This window comes from Carassius auratus, unplaced genomic scaffold (assembly GCF_003368295.1).
Source record: "Carassius auratus strain Wakin unplaced genomic scaffold, ASM336829v1 scaf_tig00215205, whole genome shotgun sequence".
NCBI lineage: Eukaryota > Metazoa > Chordata > Actinopteri > Cypriniformes > Cyprinidae > Carassius > Carassius auratus.
Genome location: NW_020527982.1, coordinates 666,916 through 689,231, shown reverse-complemented (window position 1 = coordinate 689,231; position 22,316 = coordinate 666,916). Strand labels below are relative to the sequence as shown.

Below are 22,316 nucleotides of genomic sequence, written 5' to 3'. Positions count from 1 at the left end.
GTAAAGTCTATTTTTTTTTTTTAAGTACTAAGAGAAAAAAGAGCTCACTATAAAATAAGAACTGTAAACGTTTAACACAGACCACACAGGACTTTATAAAGTGCATGTGTGCATACTGAGAGAACAGTGAAGAATTGTTTGTGCGGAGGTACATAATAGATTGGGATGTGTGTGAGAGTGGTTCAGATCAGTCCAGTGTGTGAATGAGTTCTTATCCTCTCAGTCATCTGGAGTTGAGGAGTCTGATGTCTTGGGGGAAGAAACTGTCACGCAGTTGGCCTGTGAGGGCCCAAATGCTTCTGTACCTCAGATGGTGGGTGGGATTCAAGTGGAAAAGCTTATGAAAGGGGTGTGAGGGGTCGCCCGCAGTGCTGATGGCTTTATGAGTACAGCGTGTGGTTTAAATGTCTGAGATAGAGGAAAGAGGCACCCCGATGATCTTCTTAGATGTCCTCACTATCCACTGCAGGGTCTTGCGGTCTGCGATGGTGCAAACCAGACAGTGATACAGCTGCTCAGGATGCCATCAATCTTAATCTGTCCTTGAATTGTTTCAATGCCAGTGCAAGTCATTCAGTTTGGGTGAGGTATTGTTTCCAGATGTGAAAGAAGATAGTTGTGTCTTGTAATTCAGGTTATTCAAGAATACTTAATTCAGTGTATTGTTCTAATAAACAAATGGACTAAACTTGTCATTCTTGTGCATCCCATTGCAGGGAGCACATAAGTAGAGTAAGGCATTCCCAGACTTTTTTGTTAGTAACCCTCTGGATTATTTAAAGTGCCTCCTGAGATTTCAGGTTAATATTTTTATCTTAATCAATGACACATTTGTATGTTCACAGTTAAGTTCTCGTTTCACAGATTTCATGGTCACGTGACATGCCGGAAAACATTTAATATGTAATATTTCAGTAAGTGTTTTATTTTGCTTTCATCTGTAAATTATTCATTTTAAATTTACATTTGTATTATTTATCTCATTATTAGCTTTTCATCAACTCACAAACCCCAGTTTGGGAAAGCCTAGAGTAAGATATAACTTACAGTTCAGGAGGATTGATATTTAATTTGTTAAGTTATTAGTAGTATTATTAATATTTACATTTTCCCTGTATATACCTTCGAAATTAGTCCATGTGTTAACACCCATAATGCAAAACAATCATCAAAAATACCAGCACTATTTAACTAATGATAAGTCCTGCGCGATCTTTTTCACAATTACAAACAATAAATGATACGCAAGACTGCACCACAGCTGTGTTTGTATGAAACAACAGAACGCGAATCTGCGGTGTGATATGAGAAACATGAAAGTAGCGCCGGTTTTATTTAAACCGAATGAGTGTACTGATATAAAGTGTTCCCATGGTTGATGTAATTGACAAATCAGAAATTAATTTTCCACAAAGCCATGTTATTACACAAAGCCTATTTAGCTTGAATGCAGTGCAATTTGCTTTTTGATAAGTTTTTGCCAATACAGGGTTAACTTTATTATTTTCTTATAACTAGGCTCAGATTAAGAATTCAGAGGCCCTGGATGCAATGTCTTGTAAGGCCCCCCTGCCCTTTTCTCTAGTGTATGTGCATCTTAGGTACTGTTCTATGCCAACCAGACATTGCATTGGCCCCAGGCCAGTGACCGTAATTTCCATTGGATAATCTGGCTCTTATAACTGAAGTTACATTGTGTTGTTCTGGTGTTTTGAAACTCACACAGACAGCTGTCAGGCCAGATCTGTTCATACCTGACTATTATTTCTGAATGATACAGTGAGTTTCACCAGAAAGATGCTCATTTTCTCACTTAACTGGCAGCAGCCAGAATTAATTGTCTCACTTGGCTTGTGTTTAATAATTCATAAAACAGCTGATCCTCATTGTACTGTACTCACAGATCTGTCAGTGTTTTCTCCTTTGGGTCTACTACTGCCAATATCCTCTATGTGTGTATGTGCATGTATGCGTTTGACTCTAGGCCTTAACTAATGCCATCCACCACAGACTTGACTGCCAAGAGTTTTATAGGCAAATACCACACTGTGTCATTAATGGATTTTACAACACCAGCTGCACCAGTTTATTCATTTTTAGCCTGTGTTTTAAATCTAATCAACCCACTGCTGTAAATGGCACCTAAACCTTTATTCATGTTCTCTTGAAGTTGTTTTATTATAGACTCCAAATCTGAATTTCCTATTGCCTTCTAAGCGGGTGTGTCTGTGTGTGCTTAAAAGGGGATAAACAAAGACCTGGCAAGATATGTTAAAGTATGGGCTGGAGGCTTTGAAGGAGTTTGAAGAGAAAGAGAAACAGAACTGTAAAACTGCCTTGAGTTGGACAGTCTGTATCTAATGCTGGAGAGCACCCAAACTTACTGAAGCTCACGGACACAAACATGGCTTCATTCACTCTGACCACTCATTCCATGTAAGCACACACTGAATCAGGCTTGGGTACGGTGATTGAGCCAAAGACATCAATAATTTTTCCATGATTTGGAGATTAAGTCTGTTACAATGTTATAACATTTCATAACAATGCAAATGTATGTCCTTTTATAGCAAAATGTCACCATGAAAGTCACTGTGATATCAAAACTGACTCTTCGTTGTACATTGCAGTGTATTATAAATTATTTATCCATGCAGATTTTTTTTATTTATTATTAATTTACCATCTTAATCTTTAATAAAATAAAAAAATAAAAATGTATCATGTCAACTTAAAAACTGATGAGACCGCTTTCTTTTTTTTCTTTGTTTTTGATGCACCATGAATTGCAGTCTGATACATTTCAGAATGCATAGAAAATTGTGTTTGTTGTTTGATTCGGGCAATACATTTATGTATAGTTTTGCAAAGAGATTTGAAATAATCTACTACTTTAGATAAAACATAATATTATATTTTATAACAACAGGCTACACATTTATGCTGGATAATTGCCTATTTCCCTTTTTAATCAAAGTCCCCCATGCATGGTTTCCTGTTTCTATTCTCACACAAAGAAGCTAGTTTGTTATGAGTTTGGGCGTCTATCCAAGAACCAGATTCAAACAGTTCACACAGACTAGCATGATGCTCAATTGTTTATAAAGCCATCTGGAACCACGAGTAGCCTACTGGCCCTTTTAATGCATACTGGGTTTTCACCATGCACACAACATGAAGGAAATATTTTCAGTGTGCTGTGGTATTACGGCATGCCAGATCACATTAGCTTCTCAAGAGAGGTGTGATGAACAAAACACTCCTTTCTCTCACTGGTGAAATCCTGTTTCTTTCTATTTTGTGCATAAAAGGAGAGAACACAGGTAGTGAGTCCAGCCCCTCCTCTATCACTAGAGGGGATGTCTCAGATGAGACAGATGTGTGTATAATGTTCGTTTGTGTGTGTGTGTGTTGTTGCGTGTGCGTGTGTGGCTTCCTGTTTCATGAATCAGCCTTTAGTCACTCAGCTGATGGCTTCAGATTTTATGCTGATATCTCACATACTAACACCTTCTAAACTGGCAGCACATAGGACTATATACCCACATTAACACATCAGTTTAGATCTGCTAGGAGTTTTCAGCTCTGATTTTAAGGAAAGATCTGATTAATTATGTGGAACAGATTTAAACACAGTGCCATGCAGCTCAAGCTATAGTAGTATGCTTATTGAAAACACAGATTAGGACAGATATGAATAATTTAATGAAAAGAAAATAAACCAAATGTGTACAAGCAAGAGGTGATGAATGAGTACAATTTAGTGAATGTAGAGCGTTCTGTGGAAATTCAGTGGAATTCTCCGGAGATGCACTGCTCCGGAGCTTTATACAGGAATAACTTAAATAAGAGAAAATAAGAGAGATTTCAAGATAATTCCTAGGTACATCATTAACTGTCAACATTTAGTCACGACATATAATAAGTGAGTTCAATTTAAAGTAGGCTACTTAAAGTACTTAAGTACCGGCAATAAATAAATAAATAAACAAATAAATAAATAAGCAAGAATGCATGATCACATTTTGCCCTGCACATTTTGTATGTCTCCCTCGATTATCACACTTGATTCAACTCATTAGTGGAGCCTGCAAAACCTGAAGTGGGTGTGTCAGGTATAAGGAGACACACAAAAGATTGTTGTGTAATAACAAATGGTATCACAGTTTAAGGTTTCGTATATGATAAGTGGTCTTTTGTGTCCGGCGCGTCTCTTTAAAAGGCGTGGCGTAGTGAAGCGGTTTTGTGTCCATCACACGCACGAGCTTATTTCACCGTCAGCGATCACGATCACGGAGGCGTAGTCACGCACGAGCGCTGTCGGTTTGAGTCACTAGCTTACAGCCGCGTATCGCTTCACACCGATATAAGTCGGATGATTTGCATTTTAAAACATATTTAACCAAAAACTTCACTGAATCTGGATTTTACGCGCTGAACCTTTATATGGACTTTGCTCTTTGCAGCATTCTGCGTGTTTCCCCACTGTATTTTCTCCGTAGATAGCAGTTCGATTTCAGAAGGCGGCGAAATGGCAACGGACGAGCTGTCATCGAAGCTGAACCGCAGGCTGCAGATCGAGGATGGCGCGCACGAGCCGGTGGCCCTTGACGAGGCTCACGAGAACGGAGCGCACGAGAAAGCGGCCACGGCCAGCGCGGACTCCGAGCTGGGGGCAATCCTGCAGCGGCGCGGGGAGCTGAACGAGGGAGTCGGTGAACACCAGCAGCCCAGCATGAAGGTGTTCAACCCCTACACCGAGTTCAAGGAGTTCTCGAGGAAGCAGATCAAAGACATGGAGAAGATGTTCAAACAGTAAGTAGCTCATACCAGCTGTCATCCTCTGCTGCTGCAGATACAACACGTGTGCATGTCCTCCCAACATAATCATCTGTCTGTCTGTCTCTTTAAAGTTTATTCTTCAGCCTTGTTTATTTATTATGCATTTATCAAGGGCTATATACTCATATTTCGGTCCTATTAAAATTGCGCTGAATGTTTAAACTAGTTTATAGTCTGTGACACTTAATTCACAACTACTTCGTTGTTTTGTTCATACATTTAAGAAAGATAAGCCATAAGCTCATCCCCACCCAAGTCTTTATTATTTATTCCACATGCATTCACACACAGATATATGTAGGACTTTGAACCATGGGTTGAGAAAGTCCCTTTGGTCATGTTCAGGTTTTATTGTGCATCTAATCGAGAGGCATGTCGTGGAGTCTAGGCTGCCCAGTATGACAGTTCTGTTGCCAGATTCTTAGTGAGACTGCCTTTATCCAAAACTACTCTCAGAGCTTTTCTAAATGCTGTCTGCTGCATACAGGGTTAGCAGGGCCGGGGTCTTTTATGTCAGGCTAGTTTCACTGACAGAAACAAACTTCTCTGAGCTGAAAGCTAGGAGTGGGAGGAGGTATGGGGAGCCGAATCTTCGTGAGAGTCTCTGCAAGAATGTGTCCCCTGTGCTCTCTGTGGTGGGGCGATCGGTCTGTGGCTGTGACTGTAGGGTCGGTTTCACACAGCCCTGAACCATGTGGGAAAGGGGGCCTGGTTGAGAAACTAGTGCTCTGAGGAAGTGATGCGTTCCTCTCCCCATTTCTGCTATCAAACAAGGCTACCATTGTTGTGAATTAGCCAAAACAGGCCGCCCAAATCTGTCTGAGAAGCCCTTTGCATATAGATGAGTTGGCCTGTGCATTTTTTGTAACTTCACAAATGAATTTCATTTAACAGAATGTTATATTTTTCACAGATTCTTGTTCTTGTTATTTTAGTGTTATTTAGGGTTAGGGACTTTTGCCATTGAGATTAATGGGAAAAATGGCCCAATTATAATGAATTATACATACATTTTAATTTTAGTCTAATTGTTAGTAATTTTGATATGTGCCGTTTTTTTCTATTTTCTTCTATGGAACAATAAGGAAGATATTTTGAAAATTTGACTCGATATATTTTTTTGTCCATACACTGAAAGTCATCATTGTCCAAAACAGACTTTGGACTTTCATTATATGAACAGAAAGATTTGAAACATCATTTAAAATATTTTATTTTCGACGTTTCACAGAATAAAGAAACTCGTACAGGTTTGATACAATTTGAGAGCGAGAAAATGGATGATTTAAATAATCCATTATTAATCATCTGCACTAGAGAACAGTTAGTTCCGTCACTGTTTCACCTTTTCATCTCATGTTGCTGCAAAATAGATGTGAGACCAGTCTATCACAATAGTTTTGTTATCTTTAGATAACCACATGGGCGTTACAAAAGTAGTTAATGGCTTGCTTGAATTTTTTCTTCGTCTGAATTAGCGTGTGAAGACTATTGTTTCAGAGTATCGTCTTTTCTTTTTATTCTGTAAATTAGTCTTTTGTGAAGTTCACTCGACGTGCCTGGGAGTCACAAGACCTCGCCCAGGGTGAGATGTAGCACTAGTTTCAATCAGTCTCTTTGATGGTGTTGCCCATGGCATTAACTGGGCTGAATGAGACAGGTGAGGTGGTTTCTTCCTTAGGAGAGTGTGAAGTGTGGATAGCTCTCTTTGTTTTGGAGAAAACAAAGCAACTGTTTCTACTTCACAAGTTAATCATTAGCTAGAGTTTTTCATGATCTATTCCCTGTTAAGAATTTATAAGACAAGGGGTTTGTAAGTTAACATGCAGTTTAATTACTTCTCCATGTTGTTTACGTCCATGCCGGTTTCAGCAACAAAGAATTGTGCACTGCAGTTGATTTATTATTTTCCAGCTCTATAATGGCTGTTTGTGCCTTTGCCTGAAGCCCTGAATGTTGATAAGGAAACAAAGATGAGACATGGGCGGTGAGGAGGCAGATAAGGAACGCTTTATATCCCTGTATGAAGCAATCATAAGAACTCATTGATTGATTGTCTCATAACTGTGACCCTCCAAACCAAAGCTGATATTATTAACTTTGCTTCACGTAGGCACATTTAGAACCCAATAAACACTCTAAAGCTTCAGTTGCAGCAAATGTTGCAGTCTTAAGGGTGATTTTTACTTCTTTGTCGGACCTACGCCGTAGCCTACGCATAGACGCTCTCCATTACATGCACCTCTCCAAAAATCTATGCGTCAATTCTAAATGGACCACAAGCATTGTGATTGGTCTGCTAGAACCCCTTATGTACTTGAGTTAAGTGTGTGTTTATAATTATAGTCCAGCTGATAAGAGGAATGCAGGCTTTGACTTACCCTCAGGCCACTGTTTGGGATTCAAAACTTTAGATTCAGGACCAACATTCAAACCATCATTTCTGGGTGGTTTTGTAGGGAAGATTAATATGAAACTGATAAAACTTTGCATAAGTCATTTAACTTTAATGGTATGATTGTTATAGGTAGTGATTTTAATATTTTCTTTTCTATCAGATTAAAAGGCCCTATCCCAGAGGTTTAACATATGTGACCCTAGACCACAAAACCAGTCTTAAGTGTCAATTTTTTGAAGTTGAGATTTATACATCATCCGAAAGCTGAATAAATAAGCTTTCCATTGGTGTATGGTTTGGTATTTGGCCGAGATGCAACTATTTGAAAACCTGGAATCTGTGGGTGCAAAAAAATCTAAATACTGAGAAAAATCACCTTTAAAGTTGTCCAAATGAAGTTCTTAGCAATGCATATTACTACTCAATTTTGACCCATATAATGTATTTGTGCCTATTGCTTCAAATATACAGCGACTTAAGATTGGTTTTGTGGTCCAGGGACACATATTTGTGGTAAATGGAAAAAAAATGCATATAAATGCATGTGTTGTTCACAGATGGCTAAGTACACTACACTATTTGGAGGAACAGTGCTGTTGGGGACACATGCTTTGTTTAAAGGTATAAACAATTGAACCTGAAACATTTGTTTGCTGCTCTTTTCAGTGGCCAACACCAACAGAGTTTACAGAAGAACATGACCCTGGGCTTAGCCTGCAGTTAAAATAAGATTGATTTTGAGCAGATGCAGATTTAGCACTGACAATTGTTCATAAGAGGAATTAATTTGTGTCAGAATATGTCTTTTGAACTTGCACCTTACCAAGAAACTTTTTTTCGATACAGAAATAAAACCCACATCTGGCTAAAATTGCTGGTTACTAGGGATGCACAGTACATCAGGACCATATTGGTTATTGACTGATATTAAGATTTTTTTTTAATTTTTATTCATTTATTAGCATTAGTTGATATTGAAATGTATAGGATAATATTGCATATTTAATTGATTTAATTTAATTAAATGCTAACTGCCCCATTTGCTGTCATACAATCATTAAAAAAAAATTATATATATATAATTTAATAGCACTGTACCATATTTATTATTTTTCCCCCATTATCAGGCATCTTTATTTAATATGGATAGCAAGTGATCACTCAAACCATGCATAATAGTCTTGAATTGGAGTTTCTGATATTAGACATCTTGGTCACCAGCAGATGAAATCCAACCCCTCTTATCCCCCCTGCCAGTCTCTGGTCATGTGAATGACAGCACAGCCTAATTGGCTGATTGATAATGTGTACAGGTCCCATGCTGTGCCTACATATGAGCGAGGGGCTTTAGTCCTGTGAGGAGGATTCCTGCAGAGTCGACTATAAGGGAAACAGAAGATAAACTCTGCGCTCTTCCTCTTTCTGCCTGCCCTCTTTTTCCTTGTGCATTTTTCTCTGGGCCATATTTCTCAGAGAAGATAACATCGAGCACATTAAGGAATATTTCAACGTGAGCCATAACATATCTGCGGGCCACTGGGTATGTCCCCACAGGAGTTTTAGTTCACTGTGGTAATATAGCCTATAATGTATTCTAGCAGAATGTAGTGCACACTTTTATCTCCAGCGCATACATTTGCAAAGTCTTTAAATGATTATGTCTTTCTCCCTTCAGAAAGCAGAATGACGTGATTATTCTCTGAATCACCCGTATTCCTCATCTCTGAAAGTCCTGCGTGTTTAAAGAGCCCCTGAGCACAGTTCAGGATGTTGTTGTGCTTCTAAAATGTTGTAGATGCACTGAAAGTTAATACAGCCAAGGATTTTATCCACAAAAGCTTCTGCGTTTTGCCAAATTTAACTGACACAGTGACCTAAGAGGACAAGACGAAGTTAAGAGAGAAAAGGAAGCCAATCAATACATGCTGTCTCAGCAAATAAGATGCTCACTTAATAAATTTAAAACTGATAGACTGTCTTGCGTTGGATATTTAATTAGGTTCCCTAATGTATTGTTTTTATGTAGCTTTGCCATCCTTTGAAAGAGAAATTTAATAGAGATTTGGAGTATAAAAGACTGATGCATATTGCACAAGGGACGTCTTTTCTTCAAAAGCTGCCAATGGTTGTGTAGGTGCGAGTTTTATTGAAATGCATACACTTATTTGGCATTCACACACAATCATCACATGCTCATAATGACTCATGTAGGCAGTTTGAAGTGTATTATATTGTTGTGTTTCCAGAAAGGCCATATGTAACCTCAGCACTATAAAATCTCCTCTTTTAGTTCTCATTCCACCAAGCCTTTACTCCCTGTTATTTCTGTTTGTGGCATTTTATGTTCATGCTTTGAACTCTCTGCTCACTATAAATAACCTCTGGGATTGTGTGGCCATTGGCTGATCCGTGAAGGATTCTGCTTAGGACTAATGTTTAGTCACCTGGTCTATAATCCCAGTAGATCGAGGTTAGTGCTGCCTGTGATCATTAGCTACAGCAGCGGAGAATGCAGTTTATTGCTGCATTACACGCATGGCATACAGTTGTGCAGAAACTGCATCAGTGTTTACCTCAAAAAAAAATATTTATGGGAAATTGTTAAAAATGTCAAGCAGCAACAGTAAATGTGTTAACTGAAGAAAAACACTGAAATAAGAATGTTAACCCAGCATGAAATGTGAAACATGACCCAAGATAACCCAGGATCACCTTCACACAGTGTGAAAAGTCTATGTGCATGCATCTGTGACTCGCTTTTGTTTTAATCACAAAATATTTTAATAACTTGTATAATGAAACATGTATAATGATTTATTGAATCAATGCATTTCATAAAATGAACATTTATAACATTTGGTTTATATTAAGATTTTAAATATTAATAATATTTAATATTATGATATTATTATTATTATTATATAATATTTATTATGTTTTGCAATCCAGATATAAAAAAAATGTGAATTTGATTTTAATATATTAATAGTAATAAAATCACTGTGGACGTTTCATGAGGCCACCTTCATCAAGTATTGTTGGACTCAAAAAGGACACAACATCTCATTTATTCATCAGTTTTTGTAAAGGCAGTCCAAGTGATCTGTAGATAGGAACTGTAACAGGCTTGCATATAAAAATTAATATGAAAAACATTCAAAGCCTTGTTCAGTTGGTTTACCTTTTTCTTTGGATTGACTTTTCTTAGGAAATGTTAAGTCGTACTGCATTGCTGTGACTCATCTCTGAGAATGCTTCATTTTTTTGTTGTTAATATCATCTGTAGACTGGGTGGATAATAATGGATCCAGCTTAAAGCTTCATACATTTAGCATCTCATCTTTATACGTGCTGCGAGCTGGATTGAATATATGAAAAACAAAGTGTCTTTAAAAAAGTGGAAACTGACCGTTTATTCTCTGACAATGATCTTTTTTGAGTAATGTATTTCACTTAATTTTTATAAATAATGAAAAGGTAAGCATTTGGCATGGTTTCGACTATCTTTTGTCCAAAAGTCTCACACAAGAACATGAACCACCTGGTTCCTTTACAGAAAAGAGTTTGTAGATCTCTTTCATAGGTTACAGTCTTTTAGGAATGATTTGTGTAGGCTGTTAGGTTCTGATTTGCTCATCAGGTTTTGTGCCTGATAGTACAGAGAAGTTCTCCAATAATCTGTCAATGGAATTGACCTCGATTTCATTCTTGTTCTAATGTTTAGACTTGCTTTTTTTGTCTCTCTCCCTCTCTCTCTCTCTCTCTCTCTCTCTCTCTCTCTCCCTCCCTCTCCGGATCATTCCCTCATCCTGTCCCATCTCATGAAATGAAAAATGTAATTGTCATCAAACACATGCTACAAAGATGCCTAATGGATGTGAAATGCACGAACACCAGATTTTTAGTGTTTGTTCCTGATCGTTCACTTCTGTTACGCCGGACCTTTGTGAAGAATGTACTCTGAATTGATCACGTGTTTGTGAGGGTTTTCCCGTGACTTCTCCTGTTAGCTGTTGCTTGGCTACCTGGGATTAAGGAGATTGGCAGGAAGAGATAGGAAAGGGAGGGAGCAAATGACAGGAGGAGGAAAAAGAGTTGGTTTGTCACTCCTCATGCGTCAGAGTTCAGTGTGAAGATTCTTGTTTATCAGCACATCATGGTCAAAAAAATCATGAGAAATGAGAAAATGCTATGCTGACACATTACTGTCCTTCAGATAACATTGAGCTGCATCCTGGAATACTGTTGTCTAATTTTAGCTCCAAGGCATCATTTCACGTTGATTTTAATTTTCAGCATTAAATCAGCAGTAGCTATAGGCATGCATTACAGGGTGTCTGTTCAGATAAATGTGTATTTAGGCTGGCATCAGGCAGCATTTTAGTCAATTCAGGCAGTTGCTTAATCTTAAATCCTGTTACATGCCTCACATTCTGACAAACAGTTGCTTTTAAAGTCCATTATTCACAATACATTTAATGGTTGGTTTGAGTAACAGTCTGCATTAATTTAAGTGGTGGTATTTTAGCTATCAGCATTGACCGTTTCACTAAAAGGTTATTCACTTCTAAAATCAGCCCCATTTAAACTTTGCTTCATTCAGATCTACCAGAAGCTTTTAGAGATATAGTGTACAGCATCATTCATTAAGTTTTTAAAGATGCCAAGATACATACTTATTGTAGCTATATGCATCATGCCTATAGCTACTGCTGATATAATACAGGCAGCTGTTTCAGACAAGTACACAAGAAGAACTTTCCAATCCCAATCTCTCAAAAACTGCTTGCCAGAACTTGCATTTAAAAATCTATTTTGAAACGACAACCAAATCTGACATGAACTGTCCCATACATGTTATTTCCTATGCTCAAATAGTCTTAAGCATGTGTCACAGACACTATCAGTCTCTAAGGGAACCAGAACTTCTAATGGCAGCTGCAGTGACATGATTACTTACCAATTGAAGATTGTCTCAATAATTGGCTTTAAACAGGCTCTATTATAGAAGGCAGGACTTATTCCACTATATTGTGTATTGCATGACTTTGTCTTGCTGAAGAACTGATGATAATGTCAATGTTTTGAAGTGTCCAGTAGCTTGCCTGTTTAAAAAAAAAAAAAATTATTAAAGTCATATTTCTGCTCTTGGGTGACTGTAAGTGTTCGTTTTGGACAAATCGTTTGTGAATGAATTTCAAGAAGGATTTGGAGCTAGTGAGTTTTTCTGGGGGTCAGTGCTGAAGTAGCAGATCGAGGCTCTCATTAGGCTATTTACTTATTTCCTGTTTCTCATAATTTCTCTTGTTTTCCTACAGTGTGTCAAGTTTCCTAAAAGTAAGCAGCATAGATTCAGTACACGTGTGTCCATCGTCAGGGGTAGACCGGATCGCAGCTAAATCCTTATTAACTGAAGTCCCCCGAGACTGCACAGGACAAATGTTACACCTTTAATTATAAAAGAAAAAAACAAAAAAAAAAAACGTAACTTTCATTTAAATTCAGACTTGCATGGTAAACTCTTTCAAGAGTTGTTGAAAGTGGATAACTGGATAAAGAGGACTTTTTAAATACATGGAGCAAAAATGTAGTTACAAACTAGCTTTCTTGCTCCTTCTTTTGTCTTTCTTTTTAATTACTTAACAAACTTGATTTTGTTCCAACAATATGAACCAAATTATCTCCTCTATCAGTAAAGTCAATCAGATGAGTCAACCCTTTCTGCTAAGGCAGAAGGAAGTCCGTATCAGCTCAAGGCTTTGACTCTACTTCTCTTGGTTATCACAAGGAAGTGCTGATTGCATTTGCTTCCTCAGTCATCTGCTGTGTAAAGTGTTCAAAGACTTATTTGGGCAAAAACGTGATCTTCCTCAAGTGAATGGTGAAAAAAAGGGCAACATTTCTTTATTTCAGCTTTTCTGGCAGCAACTGCTTTGCTTTCCATATAGACGGTAACATTATTATGTCAGCTGTATTTGGTAAAAATAAGGCTGAAATGCATGTCCCTGATTGTTGCAACCAACTGAACTGTTGCATTTTCTGTTTATGAGAAAAATTGTGTTGGGTTTTTAGCACTTGAGAGCTTTTCATAATCTGCGAAATATCTCAAACCCCACAGATAAGAGTAGACGGAGTCAGATAGTCAGAAACTCTCAATACTTTTTTTAAACCGCTTATCTTGATTTTACTCTCGTCTTTACAGTGTTTCAACCAATCAAATGCATCCTTGCTGAATAAAAGTATGAATTTATTATAAAAACAAAATCTGAATTTTGTTGATGCAAAATACATTTCTGCAAATTCCGCTTTACATTTCTGTCTAAAAGAGAATTTATTGATTAAACCAGGAGATCATAAGTCATAATTCACCATGTTCAGGCAAAAAACCTGTGTTGAGCATGATTGAGAGGAAGTGACACCACTTGGCACAGTGATTCAGCTTGACTGATGACAATAAAATGGAAAAAACTGTGAAAGCTTAAGAATGGTGTTAATCTTTCACAAATCTGGGTCATTGTGCAGCACTAGGCGTCTTTCAGAAGTATAAGCATGTGATTTCAGGCATTGAGGTTTGACTGCATAATTAAACATGGTGGATTTAAATAAGAATTTTCACCAGATTATTGTCATCTTAACACACAAGTAACAAGTCTGCCATGTTTGTTCTGACCAACCGAGGAAAAAGTTATTAAAATAAATTGCGCTACCAATGGTGATTTAATCTAAAGATCGGTTAGCTCATATCACCTCAAACCATGCAAATTATTATTATTGTTCAACTTTATTCTCAAATTGTTCATGTTAACAACATCAGCATTGCGTTGCTATGAGTATGTAGATTTCAATTTCTTTACAGTCTAATCTCTAATTGTCATACCATTCAAATTTCATATTAAGGAATTCTTTTAACCCAAAAAGTAAATTATGCTCTCTTTAAACTGGTTGTCTTTAAACACAGACCTTTTTGTAATCAGAAGCACATTTAAAACTGGAATATAATTTAATTTCATTCACATGTGTTTCATAAACGCATAATCCTTTCTGGATTACAATCCGCCATCAGAATGTTAAAATGAATTATTCTAGCTGCTGTGAGAAAAGATTATAAACGATCCACCACCCGCAGGATCCTCACATGCGATAGCCTGCTAGCTGGGACAACTTTATGTTTACAGACGTGACGTAAAAAAGTGTCAGCATGCTTGAATTTCCCGCGAAAACCTACATGTACCACTCAAATTAGAAAACATTACTATAAGTTTACCATTGTGAATCGGGCTAAATTAAGATTGGTTAGTTTTAAGCACTGTCTGTTTATGGACTTATTAATTTTGGATCATTTTTAACCAAAAAAAAGTTATGGACTACAACTTTAAACAGACTAGCCATATGCAGAAGTAAATCATTGATTTGAAATCACTGTGGACATTAGCTGCCCATTTTCTCAAGTGATCTGATTTTGCCTTTAAAAAACAAACAGCCACCTCAGTCTTGCTTGCACTGAAAACACATTAGTATGATAAACAACTGCTGTACTGTAATCCTCACCCGAACACAGGATAGCAGCATCTACAGAGAAACATGACCCTTACAGTAGCTCCGATGCCCCACAACAGCAGTCCCTCGTCAAACAGCATTTCAGAGCGCTGTGATCAAGGTTAGCCTGATGTGGCAGATGCCACAGCATGAAGAGGTCATTTGAGAGATTTTGTGACCTTGAAATCAAACACTTGGCCTTTGGATTAGTGATGAGAAGATGTCAGACTGCAGTGGGTATAATAAATGGGTGAATGGACACTTGAGCTTTGAATAATGATATTGATGCTGGGAAGTCTGCTTAATTAATTCCTGTATGTTTCAAAGCATAATGCACTTTACTCAGGGCAGATGCCATGATTCATTGTTCACAAATGAAAAAAAAGATTTTAGCTGGTGTCTACCTTGGTGTAGATCAGTGGTTCTCAGCAAACTTCCAGTGATTTCTCAGTAAATTTTGAAATTATTTAATGGTTATATAAACCATATTCATTATAATAAATAATAAAGATGTACAACATTTAGATTACTTCAATTACATTAAGATTTGTTTTAATTTTCTTAAAACCGAAGTAGTACCAGAGGTGCATATCAGCTGAGATTGAAGGGCCGTCAAATATTGTCTTGGGTAAAGACAAAGTGACAAAGACTGACTACCACTGGTTTAGATAAATCAGCCACCTCCAGTACGCTGAGAATGTCTTTGCAAAATATTTCCAGAGGACAAAAATTTTGATCTGTACAACCAAATGAATAAATTGGCTGTACATTTGTCCATCACATACGTTTTCATTCAGATTAAATTAAATGTAGTATCTTCCCAGATTAAAGTAGTGAAAACACTTTTACAGAAATGTATTCATTAGCTACAGACAGTTGGTATATTAAGTAAAAGATGTTACAATAGTGTTGATAAGGTATTCCTGCTAGCATCCGCACTACCCTCTGTTGATCACATGAGACATTGCAGCAATATAGCCCGTGATGAGATGGGTGGAAATGTTTTCAGGGACATTTATTTCAAAAGAAGTCCTGTTTTCCATGATATTTCTACTTTAATAACTTGGTTGCTTGTTTGTCTGTGGGTGTGTAGGTATGATTCCGAGAAAGATAACTTCATCGATCTGATGGAGCTGAAGCTGATGATGGAGAAACTCGGTGCCCCTCAGACTCACCTGGGCCTGAAGAACATGATCAAAGAAGTAGATGAGGACTTGGATGGCAAACTCAGCTTTAGAGAGGTAAATGCTTCAGTATGTTGAAATACTTAGTTTGTAGATTTGGCTGTATTTCACAGAAATGAAATCCATAATTAAGAGCTGTGAACTTAACAGGAAACTACTTCTATTCCCCCATTAATCACTTAAATTCTTTCCTCTCTCTCTCTAGTTTCTCCTTATCTTCAGAAAAGCAGCAGCAGGAGAGCTGGCGGAGGACAGTGGGCTTCATGTCTTGGCACGTTTGTCAGAGATTGATGTGTCTACTGAGGGAGTGAAGGGAGCCAAATCATTCTTCGAGGCAAAAGTAAAGAATCGTGACATTTAATACTTTTTTTTTTTTCACCAGTGAAATAAATCATAATTTTCAACCATCAGCATATTCATTCATATGTTTAAACCCATTTTAGTCTATGACAGCTCTGTGTTTCAATAATTTCCTGACTAGATAGGTTGCATTGAATGCCATCAATAAGGAAATTCAACTAAAAAATTATTTTTTTCTGACAGGTGCAGGCCATTAATGAATCAAACCGGTTTGAGGCGGAAATCCGCCAGGAGCAGGAAGATAAGAAGCGCCAGGCGGAGGAGAGGAAACAAAGACAAGCTGCTTTCAAAGAGCTAAAATCAGCCTTCAAATAGCCTCATCCACCTCGACAGCCTCGATTTACTCATCCACTTCTGTCCGTCTGTCTGTTATCAGAGTCCCCTAAATCAGAGATACTATGCAAGGCTGTGAAATGCTCCGAGAACCATGCAGATTCATCTTCCTGAGAGAGGGACACTTGTGTAGTTCGTACTCATGAGTGGATGTCAGTGTTGAAATCGTCTGTTTTACCGTTGCCTGGTTCTCTCACGCTCACTCTCAGGCTTATTTTAAATGTGAAGCCAGACACTGATCTCAATACACTGGATTGGATTTGTTCTGTTTCAGTCGCATGTGTATATATTTACTGTAGTTCATTCCCCCCATCATTGCGTCAGTTTTGTTTTCGCTTGAATGGCATTTTGTCTTGTTCTCGTTGATGATTCAGTAGATTAAAATCTAACATTTTAAAAGTTATTTTTAATCAATTAGTACTCTCAGTATGCCATATCTAGTCCATTCATATCAGGGGCTATTGCACTAATGCAAAACATCATTTCCTGTTTAACTAGGAAATGCTTTTCACTGTCCCGTGACTAATTATACTTTGATTGCTGACCATTTGAACACGAGAGGATGAGCATTAGTATACACCAGACCCCTGCTCTCATTCACAGATACGTTAAATATTAAGAGCATTAAAATAACCTATATTTTTACTGAGCAGAGAGAGAGATGGAGAAGTGGTTTTGGCTGTATGTGCATGTGTGGTGATGATTGTGTTAGTGTTTGTTGAGTGTTATTTTTTTTGTATTTTCTTGCATGGTCACGGTGTTGTCTTTCCTTCATGGTTCCCTTTAGTCTTTAAGGTGTCCAGTGTTAAATGTGGTACATATGAGGCATCAAATCCACCTCCTCAGCTTTTATTTAAAAAGGGATATTTCCCCCTAAAATCATTTACTCACCTTTGTGTCTTTCCAAACCTGTGTAACTTTCTTATTCTTTGGTGTTTCGCAGAAAAGTGAAATTCATGCATGTTTGGAACAACATGTGGGTGAGTAAATTATTTGGGGTGAACTTTCCCTTAAAGAGTTAACTAACTCCGTCAGTGTCTGGAGTGCATTATATTAATCAAATTATGACCAATATTACAAGCATTTGCACAGCAGCCCATGCTGCATGAGACAAGGTGAAAGCAAATGTTTCATGCATAGAAATAAGACATAATTTGCTAATGAAATATGCATGGCTTTTCTGTAGAGCCAGCCCAGAGCATGTATTCCAACATCAAGATGAGATTAATGTCAATGTGTCTGACTAGGATCTAATTTTTAAGTATTTAGTTTTAAAAATAGAATGGGCTTCATCGTTTACTCTCACATCTTCTGAAAAATGAGGGAATTAAATCATCCAAAAGTGTAATGAATACAATGTTTTATGGTCATGTGACATACAGTACACTGTGGCAAAGGTAACAGATTATATGTATAAAGACAAATCTATATTTTCCTGTTATGAAAATTGAAAATAATTTTAGTTTTGTATGGAAAGGGGTCTTGTGGAAAGAAACATTCTTATTTTCTCAATATGAAATTTGTTGCTTACAATCTTGTCTCCCTTCGGTTCTCTGTATATCTGATATTCCTTGGGTTTTTCCATTACAATCTAATCAGTAAAGGCAAAATACCTTTTTTTATAATGGAGACAATACTGATGGCAATTGCTATGCTTCACATTGTTCCTTGTTTTTGTGTTCCGGGTCACTGGTTAACGTACTTGTTTGCGAACTAGTTCTGTGGAAATTCAAACAATAGGTGTTTAAATATTTGTCTTCCGATCTTTCCAGCCGTCCACATCTTCTTATTTTCTTTTGTTATCTACTGTTCGATTTACAGGTATTTTAAATATTGGCTAAGGGGTGAATGTTGTAGTGTTAATGTTATTGATTGGTGAATGAGTCGTTGTCTGATGACCCCAATCAAACAACTGTTGTTTTTTTAGAAACCATAAACCATTCTGTCATTTCCTTTTGAGAAATTTGAACTGTTCCATTCTCGTCGTGCCAAATGATTTCACATTCTATACTGTTAAGCTTATTTTAGTGCAACATTCCACTGTAAAATTGTCTGAAATCCATCTTTAATTAATATGAGAACAGCTAATTAGAATTTAGACTGAATTTCACTGATCCATAATTTTAAATTAAATGAATGCATTTAGCAGACGCTTTTATGCAAAGTGACTTACAGTGCATTCAGGGTAACATTTTTTACCTGACGTGTTCCGTGGGAATTGAACCCACAACCTTGCGCTGCTAACGCAATGCTCTACCACTTGAGCCATGTTAAGACATTTAAAAACGTATAACTCCTAATTAATCGGTAAAACCCCATTTATTCTTTTGTTTTTTATTATTAATGTTTGCATTGAATAATTACATTAGAGCTTTATCTGTATTAACTGTATTAAACTGCTTCTTCCAAGGCAGATAACACAAAAAGCACATTTTTAAACATTCTTCTTTTATTTTAACTTTTCTGTGAAATGTTTTGTCAGGAGGATGAAAAATGTCAGTGTAGTAAAATGATTTCATCTCATGGCATGCTTTATTGTTTCATTCGTCATTCCATTCATTTGACAGTGGTTGAGAGGGCCTTGAATCATCTATCTGTACCTTACTGTCGCTGTCTCGTGGTTATGGCATCATACTCTTGTCGGCTTATGATATGTGGCTTCTCTAATATGCACATTTATTTGAGATTTTCTTACTAAAATGTACAATTATTCTTATGACAATAAAAATACTTTTCATTTGGAAACATTTTTGTTTATTTGTGGTTGTGTCTCATACCTCAAACTCATATAACATGAAAAAGACTTCAATTTATGAAATCAGCAATTAAAAGTATATATTAGAATATATAAATATATGAAAATTGCTATACTAATTGCTTCCCATAAATTGTAGATTGCTCTCTAATTTTGATCTCCACTGTAAGTGAATGTAAATATAATACAAAAATTATACAAATTACATAAATAAAAACAACCAATAATATTTTCTAAGTAATTATTTGTTGAAGGCTACTGTTTACAGAAAAGGTGTGACAAAAACGACAGGGTTATTTGAATACTAAAGTGCACTTCAGCACTCAGTTTATGAAATTAATGTTTTGTAAATTACCTTTACACTTTTGTAAACTACATTATGAAACCAAATAACTAATTGAAAATACCATCACTAGATGGAGCTGTTTTACAAGGCCTCATTTGTCGACGCATGGAATATGTTTTTCTCTATTTATCAAAATTACAAAATATAACTTGAACACAAACCCTGTTTTACGTTTGTGCTTGATATTTTCTGAAATAAAACACGCCTAGATAAATGTTCCCAGAAAGGAGTTTTTGTTCACGTGTTCTCCGGACTCTTGTACTGGTTGCACACGGAAGTGTTAATCACGTGACTCATTCAGCGTAAATATTTCCCTTCTCAAGAGCGAATGATCCCCGACTTCGCTGTTTTATCTGCATAAATGATTTTCGAGTTAACTTTCCCATAGTTTAAACTGCGTATATTTAGTCTAATATCCCCAATTTATTGCTATATTCAAGCTAAGCCGGACAAAATGAACGTGGATCTTCCTCAAACCGGACAGACTGGAGCAGCAGCCGCATCCAGCAGCAGCAGCGTCCCGAGCAGCGCCTCCACAAACACCAGCAGCATCCCCGCGGTCGGCAGCAGCAATGGTGGGTGTTTTTTGTTTGTTTGTTTTGACAGTTTGAACGCGCATAGAGTTGCTGTTGCCTGTCAACCTTTAGCTACATTAGTGTTGGTCTGTTAGTTCGTAAATATGGAGACTATTGTACTATATTGTATTTGTAATCTTTATTATTACATTATATAATAATACACACAGTTCCCACGTCGGCAGCCATGGCGACCCCTTCATCCGACTCCGCCGTGTCAAACGGGGTGTATGTGCCCACCAGCATCGCTAATGGAGACGTGAAGCCCGTTATCTCAACCACACCGCTGGCCGATTTCCTGATGCAGCTGGAGGACTACACTCCCACGGTCAGTCCACACGTAATTACACTACTGTATTACTGTATATTCTTTGTTTATCGATGGTAGATTGCGAGTAGTGCTGTTAACAGACTGTCTGTGTTTCAGATCCCAGACGCAGTCACAGGATACTATCTCAACCGAGCTGGTTTTGAAGCATCAGATCCAAGAATGTGAGTTGGAACAATGTTCTCTCAGAAAGCGATTATGTAGTGGTGCAAAGAAAATGTTTACAGTCTGTAAAATGTAGGTTCTTTAAGCAAACATTATTATTTTTTTTTAACAAAACTAAGTTTTTAAAAGGATAAACTTAGTTATAACTAAAGCGATTTAAAATAATTTCGTTAATTGAAACAATTCTGAAATAATATTAGATGAAAAACTTAAAAATGAGAGATGTTGTTTTCGGAACTAACTGAAACAATTTTGTTTTAGTCGAAGTAATAAAATTACTTAATCTAAAACTGAAATAAAAGTCAATTAAAAAATGACAAAAGCACATAGTAAAATTACTAAAACTTTAAAATAAAACATGAAGGTATAAAAATGTGAATAAATACTATAATAATATAGACTAAACCGTTATTATAAGTGTGCCCTGTAATTTTGTTGTTTGGCACTTTAAATGCTCTAAGTCTGATTAGCTTTTAAATGTTTTTACTACGGTTTCATCGGCTGGAATTTATTTTTTATTTTTATTTTTTATAGGAAAGATACCAATGATATCAGGCTTAAATAACACATTTATGTCTCATGAAGAGTATTGCATTGTTTGTACGGTAATACATTAGGCCAATATTAAAACACTGAATTTCTTAATAAAAAATATCTGGTGTTGAAAACTTTATCATTTACTCATCAGGGTTTAAAAGAAATCATGAATTTACCTTGACATCTTAATCCCTCTGTGTTTTCAGAATCCGTCTCATCTCTTTGGCGTCTCAGAAGTTCATCTCAGATATTGCAAATGATGCACTACAGCACTGCAAGATGAAGGGCACGGCCTCTGGAAGCTCCCGAAACAAGACCAAGGTTTGTGTTCACAAACTGTGATTAGTACAGTAACATGTTCTACAGTAAACCTAGATAATGAATGTTTAATCTGCAGGCCATAGTTTGTACAAAAAAAAATTAAAAAGTGCTGTAAATATCTCTCATTCACACTGTTCTCATCTCACCTCCCAGGACAAGAAGTACACACTGACGATGGAAGATCTGACACCAGCCATGACAGAGTATGGCATAAATGTAAAGAAACCTCATTACTTTATTTGAGGGGAAGTGCTTCATTGAAATGGACTGCTGGAAATGTGCTGTGTGTCCCATCAGAGCTTTAAAGGCATTATCCTTCAGCCTGGGAACCATCAGCCCACTGGCCCACAGCTTTTAGGGATTTATCAGCTTTTTTTGTATTTTCTTTGAGCGTGTTTGATTAAGTTGTTTGATTACACCACCCTGTGTGACTTTAGTTGGTGTAAGTAAAAATCCTGTATAAATAAATTCATTGTAATTAAGTTCTGTGTAATTACACGTCTTCTGTTACTGAAGCTTGTTGAGTTCCGATATTTAAAAAATGAGTCTTAGTTTAACCACTGCTTTTACATTTGTGACGTCAGTTCATACACTGTCTGAACTTCTCATCTTTGCTTTATGGATTTAGTTTCATGC

The 22,316-nt window shown here is 36.9% G+C and overlaps 2 protein-coding genes across 2 annotated transcripts; both read left to right on the top strand.

Annotated features, from left to right (window-relative positions):
- Positions 1-4,230: 4,230 nt before the first annotated feature.
- LOC113093985 (EF-hand domain-containing protein D2-like) lies at positions 4,231-19,400 on the top strand. Its single transcript, XM_026259619.1, has 4 exons — positions 4,231-4,815; positions 15,870-16,017; positions 16,166-16,300; positions 16,504-19,400. The coding sequence occupies exons 1-4, from the start codon at positions 4,532-4,534 to the stop codon at positions 16,633-16,635; spliced, it is 699 nt and encodes a 232-aa protein (XP_026115404.1). The 5' UTR covers positions 4,231-4,531; the 3' UTR covers positions 16,636-19,400.
- Positions 19,401-20,006: 606 nt separating this feature from the next.
- Positions 20,007-22,162, top strand: LOC113093938 (transcription initiation factor TFIID subunit 10-like). Its single transcript, XM_026259545.1, has 5 exons — positions 20,007-20,329; positions 20,500-20,657; positions 20,757-20,821; positions 21,566-21,680; positions 21,834-22,162. Exons 1-5 carry the CDS (start codon positions 20,209-20,211, stop codon positions 21,921-21,923), a joined length of 549 nt encoding a protein of 182 aa, XP_026115330.1. The 5' UTR covers positions 20,007-20,208; the 3' UTR covers positions 21,924-22,162.
- Positions 22,163-22,316: the final 154 nt, after the last annotated feature.